The 20138-nt window shown below is 40.5% G+C and overlaps 2 protein-coding genes across 4 annotated transcripts; one reads left to right on the top strand and one right to left on the bottom strand.

Moving 5' to 3' along the window:
* Window positions 1-248: 248 nt before the first annotated feature.
* irf3 (interferon regulatory factor 3) lies at window positions 249-8242 on the top strand. The gene is made up of 11 exons (XM_028567176.1): window positions 249-442; window positions 1765-1931; window positions 2121-2289; window positions 2959-3032; window positions 3126-3186; window positions 3338-3403; window positions 3523-3759; window positions 4342-4432; window positions 5103-5392; window positions 5501-5619; window positions 6696-8242. The coding sequence occupies exons 2-11, from the start codon at window positions 1767-1769 to the stop codon at window positions 6807-6809; spliced, it is 1386 nt and encodes a 461-aa protein (XP_028422977.1). The 5' UTR covers window positions 249-442; window positions 1765-1766; the 3' UTR covers window positions 6810-8242.
* LOC114547776 (synembryn-A) lies at window positions 7783-18515 on the bottom strand. 3 transcript variants are annotated; one of them, XM_028567173.1, is made up of 13 exons: window positions 18435-18515; window positions 13947-14037; window positions 13809-13856; window positions 12214-12303; window positions 11514-12109; window positions 11242-11371; window positions 10601-10804; window positions 10373-10467; window positions 9795-9945; window positions 9535-9630; window positions 9255-9399; window positions 8550-8829; window positions 7783-8400 (listed from the first exon to the last, which is right to left on the bottom strand). In XM_028567173.1, exons 2-13 carry the CDS (start codon window positions 14034-14036, stop codon window positions 8259-8261), a joined length of 2067 nt encoding a protein of 688 aa, XP_028422974.1. In that variant the 5' UTR covers window position 14037; window positions 18435-18515; the 3' UTR covers window positions 7783-8258. The 3 variants fall into 3 exon arrangements, with proteins under 3 accessions (XP_028422974.1, XP_028422976.1, XP_028422975.1); XM_028567175.1 differs by having other exon boundaries at window positions 10616-10804; XM_028567174.1 differs by lacking the exon at window positions 18435-18515 and adding an exon at window positions 15518-15737.
* Window positions 18516-20138: the final 1623 nt, after the last annotated feature.

Here is a 20138-nt window from a genome sequence, read left to right as displayed (position 1 = left end):
TTGCACAAAGTGTATGTGGAAACTTGAGACCTCCAGCAAATAAACACTGAAAATGTACTGTTTGCTTTAGCGAAGTAAGAGACACGTAGGTATAAGAACCTACTGGAGGAATTATGTTATTAAGGGTCCTCATAAGTATTGAAATATGCAGGTATCGTGTGATTGTGTCTTTGACCCCACCTAGCGGGACCTAGCGGGATTACGAAACTCTCGCTGACGTCACATCTGGAAAACGAAACTGACTCGAGAGTTTCCCGAGAAACCGAGAAATCCCTGAGAACAGAAAGCGGCCGGTCTCCTCGCCGTATTTAAGGAATTGGCAGCTGGGATTGAATTACACCCACCTTCAGTTCTTCGTTACAGCCATCATCCTCCAGCATATTTCTGACTTTTCTTCCCCCTGAAAACGACTTCACTTAAACTCAACACGCACCGGCTAAAGGTAGGAGAGTGGTTTTTTTATATCCGAGCTGTCAGCTGTTGACACATTTAAACGTGACTTTAAATCTTATCTTCTGAAGTTGTTGACAGCCATTAAACCTGCGAACAAACAGGCCTGTGTAACTCCTCAGCGGTTGTTTTTCTAGCTCTTCTGTCACACATGATCACACGCGAATATTTCATTATAGAGGCTACTCAATATATAGGCCTAGGCCTACTATTCATTCTGTATTCATTTTCTGACGTTTTGGTTGTTCGTGAGTATTTTCACTATCCTCCGTAACTTTTACTTTAAACGACACATTACAAGTAGACCTAAATTACTATGGAGTATTTGGGGTATTGAGTGCTGAACTGCACCTGGCCTCACCTTCGCCTAGCTGCTTCCTCTTTCTTGCATTTCAGAAATTGCCAAAATAAGCAGATCTGTCCAGCTGTACCATAATACTGCAGAATTCAGGATGTTGTGTGTTGCTTATTTTTCTTATACCTTCTATGATGTAGTGAGTGGGAAAAGACAGGAGGAGTAATCCCTCATTTTAATAAATTGTACATGCATTAGAAATAGATTTTCTACATTTTAATGAAGGGTTTGTGTAAACATGCAGAGGTTAAGTTGCTTTGTATTCTATCAATTAAAGGTCCCATGGCATGAAAATTTCACTTTATGAGGTTTTTTAACATTAATATGCGTTCCCCCAGCCTGTCTATGGTCCCCCAGTGGCTAGAAATGGTGATAGGTGTAAACCAAGCGCTGGGTATCCTGCTCTGCCTTTTAGAAAAGGAAAGCTCAGATGGGCTGTTTTGGAATCTGCTTGTTATGAGGTCATAAGGAGCAAGGTTACCTCCCCTTTCTCTGCTTTGCCCGCCCAGAGAATTTGGCCAACCCATGAGAGAGAGACATCATGGCTTTCAAACGAGAAAACTGGCAGTTGGTCAAGGCCACACCCCCACCCTCCACCTTGCCCCCCTCTCTCCTCCTCAATAGCTTCAGACACAGAAATGGCACATACTAAGGAAAGCTCATTGTGGGACTGATTGTAGTTCTGCACCACAGCTGAATTTCGGGAAAGAGACTTCAGATACAGTATTAGGGGACCACTAAGGTCTATATAAAAGCATCCAAAGAGCACCATGTCATGGGACCTTTAATATATACCTATAATAAATACATATGAATAATTACGGTGATTTAACATCCAGCCTGGCTCAGCTGCTTTTATTGAAATGAAGCATGTGAATAAGTCTTCCTCCAACATTATTCAATGATGAAGATCTGGGAATCATGTTACTGATGATCAGGGATGCCAAATGCTCCTGCAGAAATGTCTCATTCTAAGCCACTGCTCATCCCGTGGCTGCGGAACAAGATTGACAGCGGAAGGTATCCCGGTGTCCACTGGACAAACCCGGAGCAGACAGAGTTCGCCATCCCATGGAAACATGCTTTAAGACAGGACTCCTCCGACACAGACATCCTCATCTTTAAGGTAATGAACAGTCATCGTTAAAAATATCAGTGGCAGTATTGTAGAAAGTAGCACTTTGGGATTGATTTGTCAATGAAAAGTGCTTTACAAATAAAATGTATTATTATTATTAAGTAATCACATATATGGGATCTTGGTCTGTTCATATAGCGTATTGCTTCCTGTCTTCAACCTGTGTCTTCCCTGTAGGCCTGGGCAGAGGTGAGCAATGGCCGGGCTCATGGAGAACCCTCAGTCTGGAAGAGGAACTTCCGCAGCGCCCTCCGAGCCAAAGGCTTCAAAATGGTCTCTGACAACAAGAACGACGCTGCTAACCCCCATAAAGTGTTTTGCTGGCCGGCTGAGTCACCATCAGGAGGTGAGGATCCACCAAGGCACCTGTAGACAAATCACCATTTGGTCCTTTATTGTAGAATATACCAGGCAAGTTAAACTATTTCCTCTGATGAACTGTACTAAAGATCACCTACTAACACAACAATGTAATGAGATGTGTATGTGACATGTATTCACTGGCACCTGGCATTAAATGGAATTGAAAATGATAGAGTGCCTTTCTGTCAGTGTGGCCACATACGGCACATATTTGATCACCCCACATTATTTTCTATCGTGCATACATTTATGTCTGGATTTCATGTTTCTGTGGTTGAGATTTGTCGAAGTAATATGCAAATACTAATAATAATATTCTTATTTTATTACATCCTGTGTGTGTATATATATATATATATATATACATATATACATATATTTATATATTTATACTTATATTGTCTGTTCTGTTAATCTGTTTGTTTAACTTATTTTAGATAATGTGTGACGTGCACCTACGACACCAAAACAAATTCCTTGTATGTGTAAAAAATGTACTTGGCAATAAAGCTTTTCTGATTCTGAAATACCGAGCCGATACCATTTGTAAAGGGGATTATCAGATTAAAGAGATGTGTCTGATGAGAGTAAATGATTAAAAGATAGCAAGCTGCAACTAAACTAACTAAGCATTTTGCTTTCACTCTCAAAGCTACCTCTTCTGCTGGATCCCAGGACCAAGATGACCCTGATTTGTTTGAGGATTATCCCCTTCCTACACAAGACGTAAGCGCGACTGTGCTTGTGTGTTCGTAGGAACGTACAGGAAGTAAAATGTAAATGCTGTGTAATTATATAATTGTGTCTGTGATATCTTAGAGCCAGGCCATCCCAAGCTTTGATGACCATCTCTATCTCCCAGAAGACACTGTGTTTTTACGTAAGGGACTATTTATTATCTCCTGGCATGAATGTTTGTATCTCAGAACCTACATTTATCCTAATATTCAAGAAATGGCAATTCATTTGATAGCTAGGAATGTGGAATCACTTTTCTGAATATTTCTAAACTAACCAAAATTTGCCAGCAGAATCCTCTGCCAGCCATGATATTCTCCAGGAGTGTCTAATGGGACTGAACATTGGCCCTGAAACAGGTAGACTTATCAGCTCTGCTCATCACATCCTCATCCCTGCTGCAGTGGGAGCAGAAAACAACAGTATCAGAGGGACTTTCTCTCGAAACAGTTTTTCAGTTTCTCCAACTTTTCCACAGAGGGCTTTGAGCCTCCTGCTGAGCAACAACAGCTCCAAAACCCAGCTGTGATTGGTGGACACGTGTTGCCTGAGCAACAGCAGTATCCAGTAATGTTTGAGGGTTCAGTCGGTGAAGCTGGGTTGCCTGAGCAACCGGCACGTCCAATGGAGGGAGCCATGGGAGGGGCCTATGATGAGCATCTGGCAGAGCAGTTCCTACATACAATGACCCAGACCAGTTTTGGAGATAATTTCAGTAGGTTGATGGATGTTACTGTAAAAAGGAAATGTTTATTTTACACAGACACTCAAAAATGACATTGTTCACCAAATATCAACATCTAATATCTTCAATAAGGCTATTAAAAACAATGTGGCCTGTCAATATGAATAATATGGCAGTAACGAAAGGGATTTTAGACATAAAGTTAGGGCCTACTTATGGAATAAAATAGATAATTAGGGGAAATAAAATCTAGATTGGGGACAGAGAAATTCATTGTTTAGTAGGTCATGGTGATTTAGCTGGTTTTTTGATGTGTAGTTCTATTTTTCTTTTTTTTAATGTTTTAATCTTAGGACTGTATGTGTTTGCATGTGTTGTATGTCCTGTTCTCTTACATCAGGGACCATGTTGGAAAAAAGTGTTTTTCACTTTTACATGTTATCCCTTGGATCCCCCTTGTTGTCTTTCTATATCCATAAAAATAAAAACCAAACCAAACCAAATATCAGTCACGATTTGCAATTTAAATAACGTGTATAAACAGGAATACAGTTAAGAGTGGAGCCGTTAAACGCATTTTCTCATACGCTTCTCCTCTTTCTGAATCCATAGAGACTCAATTCAGGATATTAGTGTACTACAGAGGGGTGATGGTGTCCGAGCAGGAGGTTCAGAATGAAGTTGGAATCCGCTTAGTCTACAGGTAACATCGAAATAAAGCTTTCATCAAAGGGAACGTGTCTAACAAATGTTCAATATCTCCAGTTTGGCTTCAAATTGACTGTCACAGTTAAAGGAATAGTTTGATCTTTCAGGAAACACATTATTTACTTTCTTGCTGAGAGTGAGAGATGAGAAGATTGTTAGCACTCTTGTGTTCGTACGGTAAGTATGTAGCTGGAGCCTATTAGCTTAGCTTTGCATAAAGACTGGAAACAGTGGGAAACAGCTAGCCTGGCTGACTCTGGCCAGAGGTAACAAAATCTGCTTACCAGCTCTTTTAAAGGCATACTATGTAAATTTTCCCTTGTCGCACGAGCTGTAATTCCAATGAGTCAACCTGTAGGGGGACCGAAGAGGGAAAAGTTACATAGTATGCCTTTAAAGCTCACCAACATCAGGCTAGCTTTTTCACACTGTTCCCTGTCTTTGTGCTAAGCTAAGCGAAGCTAACTGTCTCCTGGCTGTAGCTACATATTTACCTTGCAGATATGAGAGTGGTATCAATTTAATCTAACCCTAACCGAAGAAAGTGAATAATCGTATTTCCCAAAATGTCAAACTGTTTGTCAAAATGTTGTCAGGGCTCTGCTGGGCTATATGACCTGCCTTTCAACTTAAAATCAAATGACTAAATGTTGTCCTCACATCAGGCCCGAACTCAAGGGGACAGTTTTGGATCACGAGTCAGGCCTGTCCCTGGTCTCTCTGCCAAGCCCTGGACTCATGCTGGATCGTACCCAAGCCAATCTGACCCAACGCATCCTGGACAAGCTGGGCGATGGTTTAGACGTGGGGGTGTCAGGCCATGTGGTCTACGGCCAGCGACGGGGCGAAATCAAAGCATTTTGGAGCTTCTCCAAGTTTGACAGGAGCAGGCAGCCGCAAGAGATTTCTAAACTGGAGCCTCAACCAATATACCTCTTCAAGGACTTTGTGCGAGGTGGGTGAAAGGCATAATTCTGTAGGTTTTTGTCAGCATACCTATGAATACATGTGCTGTAGCTTGAATGTTTGCATGATGTAGTGATTGATTGCTCTTTCCCTATAGGCATTTTGGACTTCATTGAGGGGGGAAAGGGCCCTCCCTGCTCCCTGTTCTTCTGCCTCGGTGAGAAGTGGCCTGACTCAGACAACAGGCCTTGGGAGAAGAAACTCATCACAGTGGAGGTGAGAGTACCTTTGAATTATTAAAATGCACAGAAAGTGTTGCGCTCTCACAGACCATAAAGCAGTATTTTAGACGGTTTTTTTTCTCGCTGCACATACCTATATTAAATTTCATGAGTGATCAAACACCCTAAATTGCTCACTCAATGGAGCTGTAGTCAGCAGCACTTTTTAAGAGGCTATTTTGTCTCAGTATTGATTAATAGCACTGAGAGAACAAAGCCTGTGGTGACAGCTGATCCCTCGGGTGTAAAAGGTTGTTCTGCTCCCGAGCCTCTACAGAGCAGCACTTGCTGAGAAATGAAAAAGCTTATAGAAAAAGTTACTTTAAAGAAAACAGCTTGACACCAGCTTTCTCAAATTGAATGGCTTCTGTGAAGCTCAAATTTGCCATCACGCTCTTGTCATTCTCGTCATTGTGTGACGCCCCCCCGCTGTCCTGTGTATGCTGTGTGATTCTCTCTGCTGACTCGGCAGAGGCATCATTAGTTTAACCTGGAACACCTGGGCGGCCCCAGATTATTTAAGCCTGGCTGCAGTGCAGCAGCTCTCTCTCGGCCTGCCTCGCTTGGTTGCTGCTGGTTCAACTCTCCTTTCTCATCTTTTGGTTTGGTTTGGTTTGGTTTGGTTACGGTGCTTTAGTTTCTTTATTATGTTTTTGGTTGTCCGTCCGTCCATCCCATTCCAGTGAACGAGATATCTCAGGGCCCCCTGGAGGAAATTTCTTCAAATTTTGCACAAACGTCTACTCAAACTCAAAGTTTAACTGATTAGCTTTTGGAGGTCAAAGGTCAAGGTCACTGAGACCTCACAAAACACATTTCTGGCCACAACTCAAGAATGCATACATTTATAACAACATTTCACACAAATGTCCAATAGGATGAAGTGAGGATATTTTTTCTATCCAAAAGGTCAAAGGTCAACTTCACTGTGACATTTGGTCTGAAACTGAATTGGTGACGCTCATTTTAAAACTTCATCATGGTATGCCTCCTCATTGTTGTGGCCTAAGAGCTGGGTCATAACAATTGCATCTGACTTTCTGCTCCGTGTTTTTTTTATTTTCCTGTCAGGTGGTCCTGACTTCAATGGAGCTACTGAAGAATATGGCGGTTGCAGGCGGCGCCTCCTCCCTGCAGTCTGTGGAGCTGCAGATGTCCCTCGAAGAGATGATGGAGATGTACTGACACACTTTGCTTAGCCTGAAGAAAGTAATTGTTTACACTTTTTTGTAATCTTAACCTTGACAAGAACATTTTATTTCATTTATTTATTTATTTGATAGGGACAATGCTCATTGATCAACAGACAAATTACTTGCTGTAAACAAGCCAGTTAGCTACAAGTGCTAGTTTCCATCTGTTGTCCCCAGCCAGGTTTTAACAGGCACCCTAAAATACAAAAAGCAATACAAATACACTATAAATCTAAGAAATACAGTAGCAATGTAATAAATACAGCAGAAATTTTAAAACAATATGAATATACCCGCAAACAGACAATATGTTTCTCACCTCATCTAATCCTCAGCTTAATTACATTCATGGGTTTAAGTATTTGGTGTATGATTACAATTGTAATTGTCCCTAATCCAAGATTTAAGATGTTTTTTAAAAGAAAAGAGATTATTACAGTCCCTTAATTCATTGGGCAGACTATTCCCAAAAATTGTGGCTCTGATAGAAAAGGTTGTGCTTCCAATCCTACTTTTTCTAAATTGAACTATGCAATCCCCTCTGGTGGTTGCTCTGGTTACTCTATTGACCTTATCTTTCTGTTTTATAAACTGGCACAGTGGTGGTGGAGCAAGCCCATGGAGTACCTTAAGACAGGCATCTGCAAAGTTTTTAAAGTTTTCAAAGCTAAACATGTTGTGTTTTGTAATTATGTGACAATGATGATAGCTATTACCCTTACGGTCCAATGTCGTTAATGCTTGTTTATAAAGTGACTCCAATGGTTGTAATATTGTTTTATTGGCTTGCGACCAGCTAGTTAAACAGTAAGAAAAATGAGCTAACCAATGAGTGTGTGAGAAACAGCTACCACATCCAAGGAAGACAGCAGGCGCGCAAATTACCCACTCCTGACTCGGAGAGGTAGTGACGAAAAATAACAATAGAGGACTCTTTCGAAGCCCTGTAATTGGAATGAGTACACTTTAAATCCTTTGACGAGGATCAATTGGAGGGCAAGTCTGGTGTCTATAGAGGAAACTGAATGAAACTATGCATTAAAATACACATAATATCAGTACAAATATACGGGTTCCACACTTTATTAAAATATTAGACCATATTGAAACCAGTCCCTTATTAGGATCTACTATCAATTCAACTCAAACCAGTGTGACCATATTCCTGCTCTATATTATTTGGTTTGAATCCAAAAAAGAAGAAATTCAAAAAAAGAGCTTTTTATAGCCTTTCTTGAGATAATTTAGTTTTAGAATGGCTGACTGGGTCTGGCTGAGAACTACACTCTGTATTCATGTTTTTCAATACATTACATTACATTTCATTTATTTTCATTCATTTACAACATGTATATATGCACTGTCAAACTTTAGAAATGTGAATTTTACAAAAGAATATCAATAAATTGAATAAGTGGATTGGTCTCTGTTGTCGGATGTGTCAGTTCTTCTCTCCTTCCTGTGCCTCTCCGTCATCCTCCGAGCCAGACTTCCCCTGCTCAGTGAGGGAATCTTCCCTCAGCCCCGACATTGGGACCAGCCTTCCCTCTGCATCCACTCCCATCGGCTGGATAATGTTGTCTCTGCAGAACAAATGAGGATTGAAAAATATGGACAATTTATTAATGAACATTGTTCTTATAGTACTTATTAAATCTTTGTCTGCTCTCAGCCTGCACTGGACACTTAGTGTGGACGTGAGGGGTCGTTGATGAGAGGTACTGTATCGTACCTGGACAGCTTGTTGAAGAGCATGAAGAGCCTCTGGGCCTCCACGTCCTTCTCCTCCTCTGTCATGCCCTCCATGGGGTCCGGCTGCTCCACCTCCACCCGCCCCGTAACCGGGTTGATGCGATCTCTGACCTGCCGGTACTCCTCAGTGTCCGAGTCGGAGTCGCTGGAGTACTGGGCGTCAGAGCTGACGACCCTGGAGCCCTTGCCGCCCAGCAGACCCCTGGTGGCCAGCAGGCCCGCTGCGTTACCGTAGCCTGTGTACTTGACAAAGCGGCTCACTGGAAGAAGATGTCAAAGTGATGATAAAAAATGATCAGTGATGAAAACCATTCACTGTTAGCACATCTTTTGTATGTATTTGAGTGTGTGCACAAAATAAGAGATGAAAATGAGAAAAACACAACATGTCTTAACACCACAGGGAATCGCTGATGTACGGAAGAAGATTAGGGCCACACATGAAAGAATGTTTTTGAGTCAGAATTTTGAGAATAAAGTCCGACTTTTCTCAAAATTCTGACTTTGTTCTCAGAATTCTGACTTTAAACTCAGAACTCAATAAAAAATGTTCACATGTGGCCCTAATCCTCTTCCATACTGATGCATGTTATGCAGTCAAGAATTGCTTAAAACCACCGAAATGTATTTGGAATTCTAGTGGAGAGCCCAAATTTTCAAAAACCGTGATAATATGTTTTCTTACCATTTTCCTTGCAGAGGACAAAGATGAGGTCAGCAGCGCAGTGTTTGAGGTCTGTATCCATGTGAGTCATGAGACGGATCAGACGACTCTTCACCGTGGAGCCTTCCTCTGGCTTGTGTGATGCGTCTCTCAGAGGCGGCAGGATCTAATGGCGAGTGAACATTATCATTTCACTTGTTTTGAACATTTGACAACATTACAAGTTCCATTAAAATCCAAATATTGCAAGAAGCACAAAGCCTTCTCAGAGGCGCCATGTTTTATGGGGTAATGGTATTACATGTTTCCTGATGTAATGGCGTGTTTCTCTGTGGCCTCTGCAGCTCTCTGTCAGCAGATTGAGGACAGGTGTCAGCTTCTCTTTCATCTTATCACCCTGAGAAGCAAACAAACAAGGAACACCTCAGGTTTTTTTAAAAAAATACTTTTTTCACAATCAGCAAACAGTCGCTCTCCTAAACTCAAACTTTCAATTTTTTTTGCCGCCAACTCTTTATTTTAACATTCAACTGCTTCTCCACATATCACTTTCTGTCTCACCACTTCCAGGCGTCTCTCCATGAACAGCATCAGGGTGTGGACGCAGTCCATGTTGACCCCCTGGCACTGCTTGGAGTTGGGCTGCAGAGGCACCATCAGCAGCACATCGAGACACTGGAGAGGCAGCGCTGACAACAGGTTGACTGTGTGACTGAGACAAGATTACAGGAACAGAGAGTGAGAGTCGATAACAGAGGCAAAGTATTATAGAAGGGCTCAGTTTGGCATGATGGATTAATTTACAAGATGTCTTTACAAAAGAATATGTAGCGAGACATGAATGTATTATCAGCCCAGCTTTTTGTAAATTGTACATTAATGAGCCAAGAACGTTAGAGGAATCATCCCTGATACAGAAATCCAATTGTTTCATGAAGATAACAAGATAAAATGGAATTGAACAAGAATGAAATGTGTATCAATAAAGGTCATTTGAACTGAAATAAAAATGAAACAGGGATAGAATGAGAAAAATGCAGCAACTTTAAATGCATCTGCATCGTTGTTATTAATGACGACTGATGATGATTGTCACTGCAGCTTCCCGACTATCCGAGCTCACTTCGGTTCATGCTCACCCCTGCAGTTCATCAGTGTCGTCCGGAAGCAGACACTTCTTCAGCAGGCAGAGACGCAGGATCGCCACCAGGTGTCGGTACAGAGCTGCGTCATCCTGAGGGAGGAGAGAAACACAGTACAGATCATTTCTCTCTCCATATACAGTAAGTTACAATCTCATTTGACAGTCTATGGTTACAATCTATTTTCTGACGTTACACCTGATGGCTGATTTGGTTTATCATGACCTCATAGTCACTGACCTCACTTGGCTCCTGCCTGTGGGTGCTGTAGGTGATGTTGAAGAGGATTTTGAGGATCTCTATGATACGCTGAGAGGCTTCCAGTGAGATGGCTGGTGCTGCTGGGTCCAGCACACACTCGTACTGCTCCTTCCACTCAACCTCCAGGCAGCTCTCCAGAGCTGCTGTGAAGATGGACACACCTCCCTCCTGGAAGAGCGACACAAGGTTGGAGAACTGAAGTGATGGCATGATGGTGAAAAGAAGATTTAATATAAATTCAGATACAATTTTATAGCTGATATATTTGGAATATTTACCTCACTCATCACATTTAGCTAATTTTAAGATGCCAGTTAGTGTAAAACAACATTTAGATTAAACACTTTACTTTTTATTTCACTTTTACATATTGTTGACAATTGCATATAACACGTTTACACTAGTTTCTGTCTCAAATGTGAGAAAAAATGAGCTAAATGTGAGGAAAGTGAGCTAAATAATCAAAATATATCCGCTATAAAATTGTACTTGAATTTTTAAAACATGTTTTTGTATTGTTACATGATCTACCACATCTCATAACTACTATTATATTAATTTCACTACATAATAGAGTAACTCTGTAGTAAGTCAGGTCATGTTACCTGCTGAAGCTGAGTGCTGAGCTCTCGCCGTAGCGCAGTAATGAGGAACATGAGGCGTAGTTCATAGAAGTGAACACTGGAGGGAGCGGAGCCACCGGAGGATAGACGCTCTCTGAGGCCACACAGGAGTCTGATGGGGAAAGTAACAAGAGGTTGGCTGTCTGGAAGTATGATGATTTGTACAAAAGCCAACTGAATGTTAGTCAGTAATGTAACTACAAAGCCAACAGCTATGTTTAGCAGTATTTTGGGATTGTTGTGAGGAAGCCCACCTGAGAGCGCTGAACCTCTCCTGCGCCCAGGTGCTGTTGTACACCACATTACACAACACCTTCATGGCCTCTTTTCTCTGCGCCTCCTCTCCTGACACCACCCCCTCTTCTTCTTCCTCCCCCTCCATCTTGCTCTCTCGGCGGTCCTTCCTCCCTCTCTGCAGCACCTTGTGATGAATGCCGCTACTGTGCATTTCGTTGATGCTGGGCCTGTGGCTGCCAAACCCGCTAATGCTGTCCAGATCTCCGCTGTTGGCGATGCTGACGTCACTCTTGGCGTCCTCGTCGGAGCACTCTTTGTTTTGGTCATTGGCTTCACCCTCGTCCTGGTCAGTGCGACAATGCAACACTTTGGCCTCAGCGAGAGAAGCGATGATGTTATCGTAGAAATCAGAGTCGGGGTCGCTGGAGTCGTCACCAGCTTCAGTTGTGCTCAGCCCGGCTAGTTTGGCCAGCGTCAGGAGAGCGCTGTCGGTCACCAAGGGGCCCAGGACCTTTTTGTCTCTGGAGAGGATTCTCAGGGTGCGTAGAGATACTCTTAACAGATGGCATTTAACTCCTGTTCTTATGAACCTCACCAGGACAACAACTAAGTTCTGAGGACAGGAACAAAATAGACATTTAGTTTAACAACATTCTGCAACAAAAAAAAGACAATAGGCCTACCTCTGGACAAGCAGAAAGTGACAGTGTCAGGCACCTGTCTGAGGATGAGGCCTCGATCCTCCTGGTCGTACTCATCACAGTCTGAGTCAGAATCAGTGTATTCCCTCACTTTATTCTTCCTGAACTGGTACACCAGGGCAAAGAACAAATATGATCAAATACAGTTTATTATGGGGTCACTCGTATGCGAACAAATGCAATACTTAAACATGATTTCCAAACAGTGAAAGCCCTGTACCTCTTCTAGTTTTCTTTGCTTTAGGAGGTGGGCAATCCGATTTCAGTGAGCAACGCAGCAGAATAGAGAGAAAATAGTATCAGTGCATATTCATGTCACCAAATAAAGGGCCATATTACACAAAGTGTCGTATTTAACCATTAGGAGCAAGGTGGAGGGTGGGGGTGTGGCTTTGACCAACTCAAACTCATTTGAAAGCCATGATGTCTCTCTCTCATGGGTGGGCCAAATTCTCTGGGCAGGCAAAGCAGAGAAAGGGCAGGTAATCTTGCTCCTTATGACTTCATAAGGAGCAAGATTCCAGATCGGCCCATCTGAGCTTTCAGGAGGCCCATCTGAGCAGGATGCCCAGGGCTCGGCCATTTCTAGCCACTGGGGCACCATAGGCAGGCTGGGGAAACGCATATTAATGTTAAAAAAACCTCATAAAGTGACATTTTCATGCCATGGGACCTTTAACCATTTGTTCCTGGCACAAAAAGGTTTCTTCTTAAGAGCTATAAACAACTTAAAACAAGGGGGTGGGGTTGACCCCGTTGCTATGGATGACATCATGATTCTGACTTGATTTACTCACTATTTCTACAGTGATTGACAGGTGAGCAGCCTGTGTCAGTGAATCTGAAATCAAATATTTACCAGTGCATATAGATATAGATTAAAAGAGCAAAAACAATAAAATAAAAAATTCATATTGTAAATTACAAATCAATTAGATAAAATCAAATATTTACCAGTGCATATAGATATAGATTAAAAGAGCAAAAACAATAAAATAAAAAATTCATATTGTAAATTACAAATCAATTAGATAAAATGAATTTAACATACTGTCATAAATTTTTTTATTAAAATGTAACCTGACATTTAAAAATAAAATAACTTAACTGAAATTTAATCAAATAAAAATCAACTCATATTTAAGACAATTTAATTAAATCATAAATTAAATGTAATTAAAAGGGAATTAAATTAAATGAAATACGTAATTAAATTATTATTATTAGATTTACATAAAACAATTTAATTACATTTTAATGAAAAATATGAATTCAAGGTAATGGATTAGATATAGATAGATAGATAGATAGATAGATAGATAGATAGATAGATAGATAGATAGAATGGCTGCAAAGGACATACAGTAGCTGAAAATGTTGAATAGATTAACATGGATATTCAATCACTCTGCCTGGGCTCAATCTGTCTGAGTATGCAAGGAGAGAGGATCAGGGACAACTGATGCAGCACAATTACTAATCACAGACAGACTGTGGAGTGTGTGTGTGTGAGGGGGGGGTAAGCAGAGGTGAGGTGGAAGGAACACAGGTAGGACATGAGATGTGACCCTTTCTCTCAGTTAACAGGTGCAGCAGCATAAACCAACTTACTTTCCTTCTGTCCCTCTCCTCTGCATCAAAGAAGAAGCACTGGGCATACTGTAGAGAGAAATGATGACAAAATACTGGTCTGAGCTGCAGGTATTATCCAGACCCAAGAAGGTGTGAATAGCTTCTGTGTGCTGGTACCTCTTTGTTGAACTTCTGCAGCTGTATCTGAACACCATTCTCATCTCCCTGCTTGATGCACTGGATAATCCCCTCCAGGTCCACATCCATGCTTTTTGCGCGTTTGCGTGCGTGCACACACACACACACACACACACACACACACATGCACGCACGCACGCACCCACAAACACACACGCACAGGGAGAGGAATAATCATTCAGGCCATAACAAAATTAAAGTTACACAACAATAATGATGATGATGGTGGTGAGTGACAGAGTTTAGTCATTGATTAAACAGATCATTTACAGTACATTTGGTCTGTTAATCACCCAAAAATATGTGGAAATAAAAACCAATAAATGTGAGATTAACAAGCAGAAATGACAGATTTTCAGTTAAATACTCATCCTGCCATCTTTTCTTCATGACAACCACATCTGTTTAATCACTGATAAATGCTTTCTGGCCAATGGCTGAATCTGTATCTTTTAAATGACAATTGTCCCTACTGACATGTACTATATACACACATAACAAAAGACTGTTGTTACAAGAGTTTAAATCCATACGTTTGTCCAAACTTACCTTATGCAATTCACTTAATCCGCCAGGTGATGTAAGATTAGTATGTTATAAAATAATATACCGTATGTGTGCCAAGATCACCTTAATACACCAAAGTGCTGTCACTGCTCCGACTTTACTTCAGCTCGCTTCCCGGTGTTTCTCAGTCCAGTAAACTCAGTATACAATACTCTGCCTTTGAATTTGCTCAATTCACTTGTTTTCCAGTTGCCCTCATGCACTCAGCATAACTCTGCATCTCTCTGTCTCTCTCTCTCTCTGTCTCTCGCTCTCTCTCTTTAATCCAAGAGAGATGCAGAGCCATGATTATAATCCACTAATGGACTGGAAGCTTATATCTCTTAGTGTTGACCCTCTAACCTCCAGGTTTTCCCGACTTGTGCTGCACATCTCTCTCTCTCTCTCTCTCTCTCTCTCTCTCTCTGTCCAGCTTCAACACACTCTTTTACTCAGATCTCTTAATAGCATGAGAATCACTGAAATCCCCATTAACATTTTGTTTTTATCACGCCTCTCTAGCTGTTGCATAACCTCACTGGAGCAATTGACGGCTAAACTGAACTAGAACAATTTTGCTGAGAAATGCATCTGCAGAGTCAACGAAGTTAACATCAATATTTATATCTGATAGTTTACAGCTTAAAATGTATGTTTTTATTTACCAAAATCCTTTCATCATAGTAAATAGAAAAAGTACAGTGAATTCCATGTTGTGCGTAGAGTATTATAATGTTGTTTGTGTCTAGTCCCACAAGATGGGGCTATTTTTATGGTTGAGTCAATCCAACCTTGAAGTCTGACCAGGTTATTTATCTTTTGCATTATAAAATGTTTCCATTGAAAGTCAACTTTAAAATGTTACACTATTTATAACTACAGATGGTACCAGTCTACATGAGATCAGCTTTAAAAGAAATACATCTGTAAATTCAAATTATAGCTCAAATTCACATTTTATTCTAGTAGATCTGCTGTTTTTGTTTTCAATGTGGCTAACTTACTTTCAACTGTCGTACACGGTGTACTGTACAGACTGTTCTTGTTGCAAAGTGTCTTAAGTGGCCTGAAAGATGAACTCGGAGAAGATGACATGCGAGTGAATGGCAGTCTTTCCTGGCAGGATGCTCACTCTTGTGCCCAGTAGGTAGAGGAAACAGGGCCGAGGAGGCTGAAGTGAACGGCTGGTGGTTGCAGGTTTACAACAACAGGATGCACACTACGTCAGCGAGAGCAGGAGAAAAGTCAGAGCAGTCTTGACAAAGTGCTCTCAAGGAAGTAGACTCATATTCCTTCAAGAAGAATTAGGCACTTGAGATATAGGATATCAAGTCAGAGCTACAAGAAACCGATGACCCTTTGCAACCTCTAAAAAACATGGGGGGATAAATGACCGTTGTCACTGACGTATATAATCCGGAACTATCTGTTTTAATCATCAGGTAGTGTTGGTAAATGTAAATAAAAAAATATTTTCATATTCATAGATTAAGGTATTTTCAATGAGGAAGGAGGAGTAGATATGATTGCAATAAATTTGAACAAAAGAAATCCCATATCAGACACAAATTGCTATTTACAGCAGAGTATTTTAATATTCCTTAAAAATGTCTGGAGGCAATCTTTAATAAATTGACAAATGTAATTCTAATTACTTCAAAATTCCATTGTAGGGAGCAGAACATGATACTGATACTCTCCAAGAGGGATCAAATAACAACTTGTTTTTATTATTGTTGTACGTTATTGTCGGGCTGCAACTACAAAATGTCAGAAAATAGTCAAAACTAAACGCCCATCATAATGTACTAAAGCCTAAGGGGATGTCATCAAATTAAAGTAATGTTTGTAATATGTGCTTGAAAAATGACTTTAGCAATTAATAAATCTTCTAAATAGTTGCCAATTCATTTTCTGTTTGACTTATCCAATAATTGACTCATTGTTTTAGCCTTTATTAGTGACAAAGTTTAGTTTCTTTTAAAGTATATGTTGATTTGGTTTTAAATATTTAAAATATGTTGGTCACAGCCCTGCTTTGTGGCCATTGGTCTTTAGACTTTGTCTCATTGTGACCATATGTCTTTAGTTGCCTTTGTTCCAGTGTCTTATTTCTTGAGGTTTTTTTTGTTCATGTTTCTTGTTCCATTCATTGTATTATTTTAACTTGTCTGTGCTTGCCATTGGTTTCCTTATGTTTCTGTTGCCCTGCATGTCTTTCCCGTTTACACCTGTTTTGTGTCTAGCCTCAGCCTGCCTTTGTGTTCCCAGGCCTTGTTGTCTTGTTACCCAATCGGTGTTTCCCTGGTTATTCCTGTGTACCTGCCCACCTGCTCACTCAAGCGGTGTCTTGTTTCATGAGTAGCTCCATTTTTACCTGTCTGTTCTTTGAGTTAATTGTCGGTTTGTTTGTTGTGATTCTCTGTGTTGCTCCTCAGGTTTGCAGTTTGTTCCTGTTTGGATTATAAATAGTTTGCTATTCAGTTCCTGTATCCTGCCTTTTTGCTGTCTTTTGGGTCCAAACCTGCTCCAATCCTGACAATGCTCATATATTTGTCATAAAATCACCAAGCAGCAGCAGATGTACAGGAACTAGTTTACAGAGAACTAGTTTACAGAGAAACTATGCTATGTTGGCAAACAATCTCTGCTGTCATGCAGGTTGCAACATTTAAAGAGGAATTAGGAGGAAATTAACTAAAAACACTTGGTGTAAACCATTGCTTGACTGCTTGAGAAATCACAAGCAGACTCACCAGTGATGACTCAGTGCACTACAATGACTACACAACCTGCCCAGATGTTAGCACAGGAAATGTACACAATAGACCCAAGAGGGGAAGCTGTGATTCACAGAGGAGAGAGGCTGGGAGAAACAGTGTGGAACTTGGAAAACCAAGCGCTGGCTCCCCATGGATTTACTGTATTATTAAAAGATTAAAAATTTACAGGATAATTTCCTGAAGAGATAATAGAATCTGGCCATGTGCCACACCTTATAAGTTCATCAATTCTTATTTCTGTGACCATTTATAAGTGGGCTAACAAAGCGTTACCATTCGTGAATGCTAATATGATATCAGATTATCTGTTGAATCGGGATTTATAATCTTATAGGAAAGGTGTAAGATCAAGAAGTTGTTTTTGAAACACTGTATGTAGGGGCTGATGTGAGTGAAGGACATTTCAGGAATAAACACGGTGACTGTAAAAGTGACTCAAGGGAAAAAGGCAGAGGAAAAATGGGGCGATAAAGAAAAGCTGGGAGGAGAATTGGGGTTATTTTGGGCTCTGCGTGCTTCCTGCAGGTGATGGAAATGAAAGAATGATTTCTGGAACAATTGCTCAGCAGCAAGTGGAGTGAAGGAGGAGAGGGATGGAGGAGGATGTGGCTGAGGGGGGGGTCGGTGGAGCAAAGAGCGAACAACAATAATTGATGTAAACATCACAGAAGGTATACAAGGTCACCTCAAATATAAGCACAATGTTGTTTCAAGGTTGTTTATGTTAGTATCACACCCCGCTCCTGTAAATCCAGAATAAAACTGACACCATAACATAAAAGTGTGGGAGTTGGTCTGAATAATGAGAAGGTTCCAGACACACCCCCTCACCCTGCCATCACACTATAAAGTGGAGAGGGGTGACAGACTTGGGCATCCAGACATCGACAAGCGACTACGAATGGTTAACTCAAAAAGCTATAGCAGGTTTTGGGATTTTCTTGACGGTGAGTTTCATCCTTCATTCATGATTCTGCTATTTTATAACCGGTCTCTTATTCATAATTCTTATCTTTCTTGACATTTCTTTTTTCACAAAATCCTCTGTGTATTATTATGGTTAACATTGAATTGTACAGACAATTTGTTTGCAATAAGTCTGGTTTAGGTTCAGGATGTTTTCCCAAGTATTACTCACTTTCTGGTTTATTTGCCACAGGCCTGTGCGGTATGGAGATAGCCGTTCTGCTGCTGCTGACTGTGCCTTTGAGTGCTGCCACACCACTTAGATCAACACACAGGTCAGTGAAAGACATCAGTAAATATACAGCTCATGATGTGTCACCCACTGCCCGCTAATCTATCAATGGGATATCAAAACATTTCTGCCTCAAAAAAGAGAAAAGAAAGAAGGAAAAAAAAGACTACATATTAGTTTATCTATATATAAAATTGTTGAAAATCAGATTGTTTGGTTCATGAAATGCCTGTATATTAATAAATACCTTTTTCTGATGGACCCATAGGTCAGACACTGTCCTCTCAGGGGACGCTGTCCATGCTTTAGCGGTGAAAAAGTCAGAGGACACACAGGAGCAATATGTTCAAGCCCTGAAGATCATCCCATTTCATTCAGAAGACAAACATCTAGACCTGGAGGCCCTGAAACACAGGTACATATACACTCACACTGTAGCATGGGTGGCTGTCAATTAGAAACTACAGAAGTACCAATACAAGGGATAGTTGAAAGCTTTCTTATATCACATCACATCCTTCTCAGTAATCGTGTTCATACTGATGCACGATCAGTGCAGCAAGAATTCTTTGAAATTGCAGGTTTATGATGTATTTAGAAACCGGACATTATTTTGTACATGTATGCAATGTTTTGAAGTCTTAACTTTAAATGTGTTCCCCTCTTTCTCTTCTTCATCACTCACAGCATGGCAGGGAAGTTACGTCCACGGCGTGCACCTCAGCGTGGATGCCAGCTCGGGACATGCCAGGTTCACAACCTGGCCAACACTTTATACCACATCAGCAAAACAAATGGAAAAGATGAGTCGAAAAAGGCCAACGACCCGCAGGGATATGGCAGATAGGGCCAAGAGGAATGATGGCATTTTGGAACTATCTATTTAAAACCAAATATCTCTTTTTATGTTCTGACTGACTGACTGGTACTTATTAAAGATGTATGCTTATTAACCACATAGAATGTGGATGTGTTAATACTGTGTAAAATGCTTAATCATATTACTTTTTGAAATATTAATTCAATATTTAAATTAATTGTACAATAAATATTTAATATAAACAAGTGTGTGGAGTCACAGTTTATGCATGCATGGATAAACCTTGAGAAAACATGCTAAATAAATTAGAGCGGAAACGATTAATCGTTTAATCGATTAGTTGTCAACTCTTAAATTAATCGCCAAGTATTTTGATAATCGATTAGTCGGTTTGAGTAATTTTTTAAGACAAAAGTCAAAATTCTCTGATCCCAGCCTCTTAAATGTAAATATTTTCTAGTTTCTTCTCTCCTTTGCGACAGTAAACTGACAAGACATTTGAGGACGTCATCTTGGGCTTTTGGGAAACACTGATCCACATTTTTCACCTTTTTCTGACATTTTATAGACTAAACAACTAATTGAATAATCGAGAAAAAAATCAACAGATTAATCGACTATGAATATAATCATTAGTTGCAGGTAAAATTAATGCTGCTTACATTGGCACTTGAATGGATCATTTTAGCTTTGGTGCTTTTTAGCAGAAGGCCCTGGACCATGTTCTTGGACTCAGGGACATTGAGAACAGTAGGCCTATATTTCTGTCATTATAATTTTAATTTCCTGAACAAACACATATTCTGATCGAATCTGGCTTTTAC

The sequence above is a fragment of the Perca flavescens genome, chromosome 21 (genome assembly GCF_004354835.1).
Source record: "Perca flavescens isolate YP-PL-M2 chromosome 21, PFLA_1.0, whole genome shotgun sequence".
Classification (NCBI taxonomy): domain Eukaryota; kingdom Metazoa; phylum Chordata; class Actinopteri; order Perciformes; family Percidae; genus Perca; species Perca flavescens.
The sequence above is the reverse complement of the archived record's forward strand: the minus strand, read 5'-3'. Positions and strand labels throughout refer to the sequence as shown.